Source organism: Hypanus sabinus, chromosome 20, assembly GCF_030144855.1.
Source record: "Hypanus sabinus isolate sHypSab1 chromosome 20, sHypSab1.hap1, whole genome shotgun sequence".
Lineage (NCBI taxonomy): Eukaryota > Metazoa > Chordata > Chondrichthyes > Myliobatiformes > Dasyatidae > Hypanus > Hypanus sabinus.
In genome coordinates, this window is record NC_082725.1 from 8,915,672 (window position 1) to 8,929,517 (window position 13,846).

General features: G+C 41.9%; 1 protein-coding gene across 2 annotated transcripts in view; it reads right to left on the minus strand.

Annotated features, from left to right (window-relative positions):
- chn2 (chimerin 2) overlaps positions 1 to 13,846 on the minus strand; it is a 251,322-nt gene that overhangs the window by 101,266 nt on the left and 136,210 nt on the right. For both annotated transcript variants that reach the window (XM_059945052.1, XM_059945053.1), the window contains one exon: positions 8,747 to 8,785. In XM_059945052.1, the coding sequence (XP_059801035.1) occupies positions 8,747 to 8,785 (39 nt within the window). The remainder of the gene's footprint in view (positions 1 to 8,746; positions 8,786 to 13,846) is intronic.

The window sequence follows — 13,846 nt, forward strand, 5'->3', positions numbered from 1 at the left end:
ATCCAGAGTTTCTATATTAATTTCACATGCAGAGTTGGGGACTGCCATTTGAGCTTGGAAATCAAGACGTGAGTCAGGCAAGGCTGTGCGATGTCAACGATATCGTTTAACCTGGTGATGGACCGGGTTATGAGGCAAACAATGAAAGATGAGCAAAGAGGCATTGGGTGGACTCTACTTTGGAAGACCTTGACTTTGCAGATGAACTCACATTACCATCACAAACACACTGGCACATGGAAGAGAAAACTCAATGCCTGTGTACCTCTAGTGGACAGGTTGGACTCAGAGTCAACCAGAGAAAGACTGAGACTATGACCTTTAATGTAGATTCCCCTTCTCCTGTCAAGGCATTTGGTATTGCCTTACCCAGCACTGGCAGATTCACCTAACTGGGCAGCATCATTCGGTAGGACTCCAGTTCAGACTCAGCAGAGCTAGAAATGTCTTTAGAACAATGAGCAACACATGTGGATCAACCAAGTACAATGTCCACACCAAGGTGAAACTGTACCAGAGATGTGTTTTGTCCACACGTGGGTCTGAATACTAGCACATGGGAGAGTGTGATACCATGAGCCTCTGGAAGATCCTCCACATCTTCTGGCAAAGAAAGATCTCCAACCACACCCTACTCCTTCAGTGTCATCAAGAGGATGTGGCCACAATCATCCTGAGGAAATGGAGACTGTCTGGGCATGTAATGAGAAGAGGCCAATTCCATCAGTAAGACAGCACTTCATGGTCCCTTGAAGAGTGGAGGAAATGCAGGAGACCAAAGAAAACTTGGGACCGTACCAGAGAGGTAGAAATAAGGACCCTGAACCACACCTGAGGCAAAACAGAGAAGATGGCGATGGACAGGCAAAGATGGTGGACCTTCATTGCTGTCCCAAACGCCAGCAGAAGTAATGGCAGTAAGTAGCAGAGTATACTCTAAATAACAATAAGCAAATTAACTATAATTTATCAGGCATTTGAGGAGATTTGCTGTGTCACCATAGGCATTCACAAATTTCTCCGGATGTACGATGGACAGTATTCTAACAGGCAGGATTGCCATCTGGTATTGGGGGGGGGGGGGTGCACTACACAGGATTGAAATAAGCTGCATAAAGATGTAAACTCCTCAAGGGTAGCTCCATCAAGGGTACTAGACTGCTCAGAATCCAGAACATCTTCAAGGAGCAATGCCTCAAAAAGGTGGCATCCATCATTAAGGACCCCCATCACCCATGACATGCCCTCTTCTGATTGCTACCATCAGGTAGGAGGTACAGGAGCCTGAAGACACACATTTGATGATTCAGAAACAGCCTTTTCTCTCTGCCATCTCATTTCTGAATGGACATTGACCTCATGAAAACTACATCACTACTTTTGCTTCCCTCTTTTTCCCCCAACTTATTTAACTTCTTTATATAAAAAATAAAAAACTATAAATTATATATACACTTACAATATGTGTGTGTTTTTACACACACACACACACACACACACACAAAGAAAGGAAAAATGATGCTCATGAGTTCATGTCCATCAGAAATCTGATGGCAGAGCGGAAGGAGCTGTCCCTGAAATGTTGAGTGTGTCTTCAGGCTCCTGTACCTCCTTCCATATGGTAGCAATGAGGATGGGGCAGTTCCTAGGTGATGGGGGTCCTTAATGATGGAAGCTGTCTTCTTGGGGTTAGTGCCCACAATGGCGTCATACACAAGTCTACATACAAAGACATCCCATTAGTTAAACAAAGTCGCTTCATTTTCCCCCTCAACAAAAGGATGAATCACATAAAAATTAATAACCGCAAGCCGACTTCAAATTATCCACCACACACCCTTATACCTTGTTCCACACAACAAAGGCTGGGCATTCTACAGCTCTCTCTGGGACTCTATAGATTGGCTGTCACTACAGAGCGGGGAAGATGGATTTGTAAAGAAAAACATAATCACTGGAAGATATTCCTTCGGCAGCCTATTTGCCATGAAATAGTGAACAGATATATGACAAATTCTTCTACAATAAATAATGAACAGATTAAACCATCCCCCCCATCATTTTAATGTTGTCAAATCTTCTATGAATTTAATAAAACACTGTGTGAAAAATGGCAAGATTTATAATGGGAAAACAAATAGTTTTGTACAGCATTTCTGATTCTGGTGTTTTTATGTAATCTGTTTTCACAGATCAAAAATAGTGCTGGACAATCCAATTCGATTTCCAACTTGAAGTAAATCTCATTGTAAGTATATGATTGCACGGAGAAGGCAAACGTAATACCTATAAAACTAATTATATTCATGAATGCATGCACTAGCAGGACTCAAATTACATACTCAAACTTATGGAGATCTTTTTTTTTCCAATGCTTAGCTATAACTATTTAGGTGGCACCTTGTACAAATGCCAGAAGTTTAAGGAAAATGCTACAGTCTCACTTTCAAGAACTCGACAACTCATACTCTCAGTATTATTAATTGCATAATGTCTTCTTTTTATCACATTAGTTGTTTGTTAGTCTTTATGTATACTTTTCATAAACTCTATGTACTTCTTTGGTAAATCCCTGCAAAAAATGAATCTAAGGTAGCATACAGTGGTATATACACATTGATCATAAATTCATTTATTTATTGAGATACAGCACAGAATGAGCATTTAATCTACCAACCAGTAAACCTTTGGAATGTGGGAGATTACGGAGAGAATGTAGAAACTCTTTATAGGCAGCTGCGCAGATTGAACCCGGGTCACCTGTACTGTGAAGTGTTGTACTAACCACTACCCTGTCATGCTGAACATTGATTTTGACATTGCAAGAAAATTAAAAATGAGAGAACAGTCACAAAGATTTGGTGAGTCAAATGTGCTTAAAAATGTGACAGCCATATCATGGACCACCTGCAACAGGCACCTGAAAGCCCTGGAACTATACACCAAAGATCTTTATGAAATATTTTGAGGATCAGCTAGAAGGACATACACATTCACACCAGCGTAGTGGAGGAGGCCATCGCCACCACGATAAAGCAATACCAACTCCAATGGATGGTCAGCTCATGGCTCCCAAACAGATCCTTTGCTCCCAGTTCAAGGAAAGTCAGCGAGCCCCTGGTGGGCAGAGGAAACACTTCAAAGGCAATGCCAAAATGAGCCTGGAGAAATTCCAGATTACATCTAAAAACTGGGAAGACATTGCACTCAATAGACACACCTGGAGGAAATCTGCTCAAGAGGGAGCTGCACGACATGAGAGCAACACCACTGTGCCACTGAGAATAAGCAGCAGCTGCGAAAGGAGAATCTAAGCAACGAAACAACCCAACCACTAACCACAGACACCAGTTTCTCTTGCCCACACTGCACCAGAATATGTGGATCCTGGACCAGCTTCCACAGCCACCAGAGGAGCTACCAACAAACAACCCCTTCAGAGAGCATCATATCCGACTCACGTGATCACTCTACTATAGCCTGTAAGCGTGCTTTTATTCTTCTCTGATTAAAACGATTGGATGAAAAGCAAATACGTAAAATGCTTTTTTCTCCCAATTGCATATCCTTTTAGCTTCAGAAATCCTGCTTCTGTTATCATCCAACTCCATAGGTAGGGATTGATGCACGTCAAACTATCACCAATAACTTGTCCTGGTCCAACCAACGACATGCTATGGCCAAGAAAGCACACCAGTTTGCCCCTACTTCCCCAGAAAAGTAAGGAAATTTGTCAAGCAACACACACAAAATGCTGGAGGAACGCAGCAGGCCAGGCAGCAACTATCGGGAGAAGCGCTGTCGTCGTTTCGGGCCGAGACCCTTCGTCAGGACTAACTGAAAGGAAAGATAGCAAAAGATTTGAAAGCAGGAGGGGGAGGGGAAAATGCAAAATCACAGGAGAAGACCGGAGGGGGTGGGGTGAAGCTGAGAGCCGGAAAGGTGATTGGCAAAAGGGATACAGAGCTGGAGAAGGGAAAGAATCTTGGGACGGGAGGCCTCGGGAGAAAAAAAGGGGGAGGGGAGCACCAGAGGGAGAGGGAGAACAGGTAGAGTGATGGGCAAAGAGAGAGAGAGAAAAAAAAGGAGGGTCATTTCTCATGACCCATTTGTTTATGTGGATGCCACGAAAGAAAGCATTCTATCAGGATGCTACACAGCTTGGTGTGGCAGAGCACAAGAAATTACAGAGGGTTGTGGACAGGGCTCAGCACATTACGGAAGTCAGCCTCCCCTCCCTGGACCCTATTCACACTACTCGCTGACTCAGTAAAGTAAGCAGCATAATCAAATACCACACTCACTCACTTCTCTCTTCGACCGTGCAGAAGATACAAAAGCTTCAAATCAGGCATCACCAGGATTAAGGTCAATGAGTCATTCCACACTCACCACCCTCTGAGTGAAGAAATTCCCCCCTCACGTTCCCCTTAAACATTTCATCTTTCATCCTTAACGCATGACCTCCAGCACAGTGATTAGCATTACAGGCAACCCAGGTTCAATTCCTGCCGCTGCCAATAAGGAGTTTATACGTTCACCCCGTGACCATGTGGGTTTCCTCCGGGTCCTTTGGTTTCCACCTACAGTCCAATGACATACTAGTTGGTAGGATAATGAGATATTGTAAATTGTCCTGTGATTAGGCTACGGTTAAGTTGGGGGTTGCTGGCCGGAAGGGCCTATTCTGTGTTCTATCTCAATAAATACATATATCCAGTGACTTGGCCTCCACAACCATCTGTAGCAATGACTTTCACAGGTTCACCACCCCCTGGCTAAAGAAGACCCTGGCTGGTCAGGGTCATATTTAATATTTCAGTTAATTCAAAGGTAGATTCCTATTTATAACAACTGCCACTAAAAATTGCCACCTCGTATCATCCACCAACTCCTTTATGGACAGTCCCAAGCCTGGCTGTGGAAGGAGGAGGATTGGGCAGGGAGCTGCAGAAATGCCAGCAGAAGCTCAGAAGACCTCATTCTTGGGAAGGGAAGGACCTTCACCAAGATAACGATTGAAGCTGGGTGCTGGAAGTGGAAGCCACAGGGCTTCGGCCCAGGACTGAGGACTCTGACAAGCTGCTGTCAGCAGTCACTAGGGGGTGACGTGTTTATGAACTGATTCATCAAAGTAGCTCGGCCAGCTGCCTGAACAGTAGTGAACTCCCAGCTCAGAAGAGCAATGAGCTAAAACGCCAGCATCAACAGATGCTTTGCTTCACCGAGCGAGGTTGAACAGGTTGCCTACTTCTCAATTAAATCGCTGGAAGATGCAGAATGAGCCATGGAGGGAGGAAAGAATTTGCCAAGTATGCATTTTTGGCAGGAGGTCCAAATACATGCTGAGAGTAGAACGCTCCACATCTGACCACAGGCAGGCAAGGAGAAACAACAGAATGCTAGGAATGAAAATAAAGTTCAAGGTAAAAGGGTGCCATGTAACGTAGTGGTTAGCATGATGCTACTTGGGACGTGGGAGTTCAATTCTGGCATCCTGTTAAATGTTTGTACATTCTCTCGGTGACTTTGTGGGTTTCCTCCGGGTGCTCTGGTTTCCTCTCACAATCCAAAGATGTTCTGATTAGTAGGCTAATTGACTATTGTAAATTATTTTGTGATTAGGCTAGGGTTCAATAGGTGGGTTATTGGGTGGTGTGACTTGGTAGGCTGGAAGTATCTCTAAGTAAAATAAAATAAAATTGAAGGAACCCTCTTCACATGGTAGTTTTATGGAATGCAGAATGAGGAGGTTTATTATATTTTATACTGCAAGAAAAGTTAAAGACAGGATTTCATACCCCCGTTTGTTAAAGCAGTTTCTTTCTTTGCAGTTGTCAGTTTGCCACCAATATTTTGAAGTTTGCTTTCTGGAAGAGAGATTCTTGAAGGTATTGTGGCAGGATCGCATCACTGTGTAAGGGACGGCACAACAGCCCAGTGGCTTGTGGAACGCCAGTGACCCGAGTTCAATTCCCGCCACTGTCTGTAAAGAGTTTGCATCTTGCCACCACGACCCCATGGGTTACCTCCGGGTGCTTCGATTTCATCCCGTGTCCCAGTGATGTAGGGGTCACAATCGGTCACAAGGGAGTAACCGGGCAGCGCGGGCTGGAAGAACTTGCTGCATTGCTGCATCTCTAAATAAGATCATTAGATTACAGTGATGACAACACACACAAAATGCTGGTGGAACACAGCAGGCCAGGCAGCATCTATAAGGAGAAGCTCTGTCGACGTTTCGGGCCGGGATTACAGTGATGATTAGGCTGCACTGCAACACCCTTTGACCCTATTACATAACGAGATAGAACAAGATATATAGATGATTAAGTAAGGATAAAGGCTCCCAGTGATTTGAATTTAAGTAAATGTAATCTAGAACATAGTACAGCACAATATAGGCCCTTCAGCCTACAATGCTGAACTGACCCATTACAGTATTCTGTTCGGTTTTTGTCGCATCAATACGGGACGGGTGCAGAAGATTTGGAGAGGGCGCAGGGCAGTAATGACTAATACAAGGAGTCATAACTCTTAGGTGCATGGAGGAAAGCATAGGGGTGAATATCAGAGGTAGGTTATTTTTACAGAGGGTGGTAGGGGCATGGAATACACTAGCAGGGGTGGTAGTAGAGGCATATGCATTAGGGACATTTAAGAACCTCTTAGATAGGCACATGGATGATAGAAAAATGAAGGGCTATGTGGGAGGTAAGGGACAGATTGATCTTAGAGTAGATGGAACAGTACAGCACAGGCCCTTCGGCCTAGTGTTGTGCCAGTCTTATAACCTACCATAACCCTAAAGCTTCCCTCATAGCCCCCCATTTTGTAAGAGTTTCATAAATGCCCCTAATGTATCTATCTCTACCACCATCCATGGCAGTGTGTTCCATGTACCCACCACTCTTGGCGTTTGAAATTGGGGGACCGCTTCTTCGAGCGCCTCTGTTCCACTTGCCAAAAACAGAATTTCCCAGTGGCCAAACATTTTAATTCCCACTCCTTTTCCGACATGTCAGTCCACGGTCTCCACTTGTGCCATGATGAGCCCACCCTCAGGGTGGAGGAGCAACACTTTATATTACGTCTGGGTAGCCTCTGACCTGTTGGCACAGCTATCCAGTAAAAAAAATTCCCTTCCCCTCCACTGCCTGCCGCTGGGTTGCCTCCTCCTTCCCTTTCTCCTGTGGTCCACTCCCCTTCTCCTATCAGATTCCTCTCCAGCCATTTATCTTTCCTTCCCACTTGGCCTCACCCATCTCCATCTAGCTATCGTCCTTCCCCTCCCCCCACCTTTTCATTCCTTTCATCCTTCTCAGTCCTGAAGGGTCTCAGCCCAAAAAGTCAACTGTTTTTTCATTTACGTGGATGCTGCCTGACTTGCTGAGTTCCTCCAGCATTTTGTGTGTGTTACAAGGGAACAAGTTTGATATTTTCTGGAAGATGTCAGTGGATCAAAGTTTCAACAGTAAGGAATTACAGACGCCTCCGAGTGATATCTTATCAGAAATTGGAACAGCCTTCTCTGGCAATCGAAATAGTCACGGTATTGCTGAGACCTGAGGATCTGAATTACAGGGAAAGTTTGAATAGGTTAGAAGCGTAGGAGAATGAGAGATTTGAGAGAAGAGATATTAAATTATTGGGGGGGGGGTAGTATAGATAGGGTAAATACAAGCAAGCTTTTTCCACCGAGCTTAGGAGCAACTAGAACTAAAGGTCAAAGATTAAGGGTAAAAGGTGAAATATCTAAAGGAACCTGTGGGGGAATTTCGTCACATAGAGGGTGGAGTGAATGTGGAACCAGCTGCCAATGAGAGTGTTGAATGCAGGTTCAATAGCAACATTAAAGTGAAGTTTAGATATGTACATGGATGGGAGGGGTATGGAGGGCTATGGTTGATGGGACTAGGCAGAATAATAGTTCGGCACTGACTAGATGGGGCAAAGGGCCTGCTTCTGTGCTATAGTGTTCTATAACTGTATGCTGCTGGCCTCTGTTATTTCCTTGGTCCAGATTGTGAGATTCTCATTGATCTTCACACAAATATGAAAGGTGTTCCATTGGCCAGAAATGTAAAAAAAATTAATTGTGTTCTTTATACCCCCCTAGAAAACTGTGCCTGTAATCTTACATTCTTAGGTAACGGTAGCCCTAGGTAATTTCTAAACTAAGTACATGTTCAGCGTAGCATTGTGGGCTGAAGGGCCTGTGTTGCGCTGTAGGTTTTCTATATTTCTATGTAATGTCATTCAGACAGATTATGAGACTGTGATTAAACATAGTGAACCACTCGGTTACTTGGTAATCTCGCCAGAGCAATATGGCAATATGCACCCACAGTGATGACAGGATGAAGTAAAATTGAAGTTAGGCCCTAATTTCACTTCTTTTACTTCTTAATTGCCTGTACTTTTTTGAATGCCCTCTAATGGAAATTTAACGAGGGCAGCAGCAGCCTTTCATTATTATATATACCTGCTTCATAAATAGGGCACTTGATCACCAAAAACCAACATATTAGATGAATTAATGGTTTCTTTTACTGTGAATTGCATCTGTTAATTTGCCCATATGGACTTAATTAAAAATAAACTTTAAATCTACGTTGTTAATATGTCATTAAACTGGGAATAGAAAGAAAATGTCTTGATGCTCTTATTCACATGAGATCACACTAATGCAGTTCCCTTATGTACAGCAAACCACTTCATAAATACAGTCAAATTTTAAACTTACAGTAGGATTTCCATATCGGTGGTTGGTATTCTTCAGCATCTAGAAAAAATAAGAAAAAAATGTGAGAAATACACATTTTCTTCGCATCTGTTTACACGTCATTTATATACTCTGCAGCCACTTTATTAGGTACACTTGCTTGTTAATGCCAAATTCTACTCAGCCAATCATGTAGCAGCAACTCAATGCATAAAGGCATGCAGACATGGTCAAGAGGTTCAGTTGTTGTTCGGACCAAACATCAGAATGGGGAAGAATTGTGACAGAAGTGGTTTTGACCGTGAAATGATTGTTGGCTTGAATATCTCAGAAACTTTGCATCTCCTGGGATTTTCACACACAACAGTCTCCCGAGTTTGGAGAATGGTGCAGAAAGACAGAAAATAAAATCCAGTGAGTGGCAGTTCTGCAGGCAGAAAGGCCTTGTTAATGAGAGGCCAGAGGAGACTGGCCACAATGATTCAAACAGACAGGGAGGCAACAGGAACTTAAATAACTACACACTACAACAGGGATGTGCAGAAGAGCATCTCTGAAAGTACATGTCAAACCTTGAAGTGAATAGCCTACAGCAGCAGAAGACCACAGCAGGTTCCATTCTGTATTTAATAAAGTGGCTACGGAGTGTTGTTTCATATAGCTATCAAAGATGTTCATCCAGATATGGAACACAGATTATACACGTTGTCTGCTAGGTGATTTAATCATGTTGTCTGCTATAATTGTTTCATATGCTATTCTACTATTGATTATACACAGCAAAATGAAATAGTTCTAAAGATGAAATCAGACTTTTCAGATTATAAATCAAACTTGTAAATAATGCACATTTAATTAAATTATAGCACACAAAGAATTAATGTTGTATGTAATAGAATGAATAGATCACTTAAAGACTGCCTCCTTCATGTGCATTTTCTGGACTGATGATCTTTCAAAATGCATTTTAAGCAATATTCAAGCATTACATTTAGATTCTGCAGGGCGACTGGGTTTCAAAGCTGTGTCTGCATTACTCCTTCCAGTCAGAAGCTGATCCTTGGTGCGATTTGAAATATGTACCAAGTTAGAACCTGCCAGAACTGCAGGTTGCTCTGTCATTGAAGAATGCCATTCAGCCCATCAAGTCTGCTCTGCTATTCCATCATGGCTAATTTATTATCCCTCTCGAGCCCATTCTCATACCATTTCCATGTAACCATTGATGCCCTTAATAATCAAGGATCCAATGACTTGGCCTCCACAGCCATCTATGGCAATGAATTAAGGAATCAGAATTAGGTTTATTATCACTGATACACAGCACAGCACTGATATACAGTATTTTAAGTTAGGGAGTACTTTTGTACAGTACTGCATATCAGATTATAGCTAGGGAGCTTAAGACCTTTGCACAGTACTGCAGTTTTATGTACTGCACTTTACTGCTGCCGCAAAAACAAACAAATTTCATGACATATGTGAGTAATGAAAATCCTGATTCTGATATGGGCCTCCATTGTGGACCGACAGTGTTCATGGCTGGGAAAGAGGGAAGAGAGCGGGAAGCACCAGAGAGATATTTTTCGAGAACATCACTAAAATGACCTTTTCTGAGGTAAATTGTGTTAAATTATTCCCACAAACAGTGAAGGGGGCGAGTAATGGCAAGGTGAGTTTAGGAGATGGTGTGTTGCAGAATCTTTACACATGGAGTTCCGATGCCCATACAGATAGCCTGGGAGCGAGGTTGGACCATTCTGGGTGACAAAAAGATTTGAAGAGCTTGAGAGTGGCTGTGGGCTGAGCACCAAAATCTGGGCCCGCAGCAAGTTGCTGGGCAGCTTGGTCTAGGCCCAGAGCCTTTCATTTCAGCTGGGTCCTAGTGCAAGGTACAATTTAAATGCTGGTGCATATTGGAGGCAAGATCTGATTTTCCTCACCGTCCACGGTATTCTCTCCTCACTCCAGGGCACAGAGCCTGTCCTGTCCCATTGTTGGGTCAATTTAAATGCCTTCCAGGTGAACTGAAAAACCAGGGTGTCGGTTGGGACGAGAACCAATTTCACTCTCACTCTCCATGATGGTCATCTCCATGGCACTGAGGCTATGAAGACTACCCCAGCTGCTGTGCTCCATGCCTGCAAATATGATGAATAAGCAAGGCTTTGGGCCTACTCCAGGCTACTCTGGAGTTCAGATCAGAGGACTCAATTTTGGTTTGGAACGCTGTTGTTGTTTGCTTCATATGTTTGCATGATCTTTATTTTTTTCTTTCTCTTGAGCATTGAGTGTTAGTCTTTTATTTTTTTCTTCTTTAATTGGGTTCTTTCAGGTTTCTTGCTTTGTGCTACCTCTGAGCAAGCAAATCTCAAGGCTGTGTAATTTATGTCTTCTTTGATAATAAACTAATCTTGAATCTATAATTGTTTGGATTCAAACTACCGTGACAGGACTTTCAGGCCTACACATGTGTCACCCCTCGCCCCCGGCACTTGTCTCACATCCTTGCTGTGGTGCTTCACCCTCACTATTCCCAACATCCTTTGCTTCCACCAAATTTACAAACTGCAAACTCATTCTCCACGCCACATGGACAACAAATACAGTATATACTCACACACACGCACACACGCCCCTTTTATATAAGACTTTAACACAGTACTGCGTGTCATGAAATTTGTTATTTCACAGCAGCGGTAGAGTGCAATACACAAAATAAAATATATTATAAATTACAAAAAATATATACCAAAAAATTAAAGAAGTAGTACCAAAAAAAGCAACAATAGTCAGCAGTATTCATTGTCTGTTCAGAAATAAGAAGAAGCTGGTCCTGAAACATTGAGCATGTGCATCCTAGAGTGGAAATTGCTATATATGACAGAGTAAAGTTTCTATCCAGAAGAACAATCATTTTGAAATTTTGAATATGACCTATATTATAATGCCTCATCTTTGTATCACTTGTTCTCCAGCACTATGACTTGCTCGATACAAGTAAAGGAAAAGTTAACTAAAAATAAAAGTAAAAATATCAAAACTGATACTTCAACATCTCTCATTTCTTATTGCAAAATATATTTACCTAAGCTGCAGAATGACGTGAAAAATACTTGTAGCTACCTCCAAATTTTCTGTATGTCCTATAAAGTTAAAAAATTTTAAAAATGGAAAGTTATTGCAATCCAAATCAGTGGAAATAGAGTTATCCACCATTGGTGTTCCAATAAAAATATCAATTTCTGAATATTTATAATAGCATAAAATCTCCTACAATTAGAAATTTATCTTACTATAATTTTACAAAATTTTTGGACTGATTAAACACATTTGACAGAAAGAAAAATCTAACATTATCCAATTTGGATCAGAAACTCATCATCAATCTACGTGTCAAAACTAATCTAAATAGAAAAACTCAAAAACTGAAATGGGAAAACATCAGAATGTACAATGAATCATCTACTTTGCAATATCATTCATACGTGAGTGCCATGGTTAGGGTGACACTATTACAGTTCAGAGGCATTGCAGTTTGGAGTTCTCTGGAAGGAATCTCCCAATGTGCTCATGTATTTCCCACATCCAAAGACATACCATGTAGGTTAATTGTTCATAGTAAACGGTCCCGTGAATAGGAGAGGGTTAGGTTTGGAAGGTCAGGGGTTATTTATAGTTTATTTATAGTTACTTCTTTCACTTCTACCTCACGTTTTCTAACCTATTCCACAATCTAAGGTGAAAAAAAATGCTCTTTTGTTTTGATCTTACTCTAACGTCTTTTTATATTGGCTTTCAAAATGCTTATTCATCAACCAATTAAGAGCAGAGAGAGTATCAGCAGATGAACTTGAGAGATTTGAAAAGCTCAATGACATATGAAAATACTAATTGATTGTGAAGCTTCTGAACAATTGAGTATATGCCCTAGAGCAGGATGAAGTTACTCAACCACAACCCACTGCCACAGTGTGTATTAATATTCGTTTGATCATTCTTAAAGTCATTTAAGATTATTCAGCTGAATAGCAATGGCCTGGAGTCTGTAGTTTTAATTATCAGCATTTGGAATAATTACAAGAACAATTTAGAAATACTTGAAGCTCTCATACTGATCACCAAATTCTAGAGACACCAAGGAAGATCAGCAAAGTGGGAGAGCAAGAAATCAAAGTTCAAAGCTCCAAGTAATTTTATTATCAAAGTATTATACTGTATGTCACCCTATACTACCGAGTGGCAGGCTGAAGATACGTCTCTACCAAAGGAGGTGTAAAGTGCTCCTTCCCTCGGCTAGCCTGCGGGTCACCCTTGGACAAGGTGCAGCACCAGCTTTCCACCCCAAACCCCACCAATGAGCATCATGTGAACCCATGGGAGCAGGTGGTGGATGGTCACACGAGCAATTGGTGCAGATCACAAGTCCTGGTTATGCGACCACTGACATCAGGCAAACAATCTCTGAAGGGCATTGATAATGGCTCGGGTCACCCATGTAAAGGCACTGTCCAGAAGAAGGCAATGGCAAACCACTTCTGTAGAAAAATTTGCCAGGAACAATTATGGTCATGGAAAGCCCATGACTACCCACGTCTGCCCACGTCATACAACACGGCACATAGTGAAGATGATGACTACCCTGATATTCATTTTCTTGTGGCTATTCACAGTAGTTACGAAGAAGCACAATAGAATCAATGAAAAACTACACCCAAACAAAGATGGACAAAGAACCAATGTGCAAAACACAAACTGTTCAAATACAAAAGTGACAAATAATAATAAACAAGTAATTAAATAATAATGAGAACACCAGTTGTAAGGTCCTTGAAAGTGAGTCCATAGATTCTGGAATCAGTTCAGTGTTAAAGTGAGTGAGGTTATGCACTCTGTTTCAGGAGCCTGATAGTTGAGGGGTAATAACTGTTCCTGAACTTGGTGGTGTGGGACTCAGGCTCATGTACCACCTTCCCGATGATAGCAGTGACAAGAAAGTATGGCCTGGATAATAAAAATAAATATGTGATTCAGTAGAAAGCAAAAAGTGAGTTAGTGTTCATGGTCCTTTCAGAGATCTGATAGCAGAGGAGAAGAGGATGTTCCTAAAAATAAGATTAT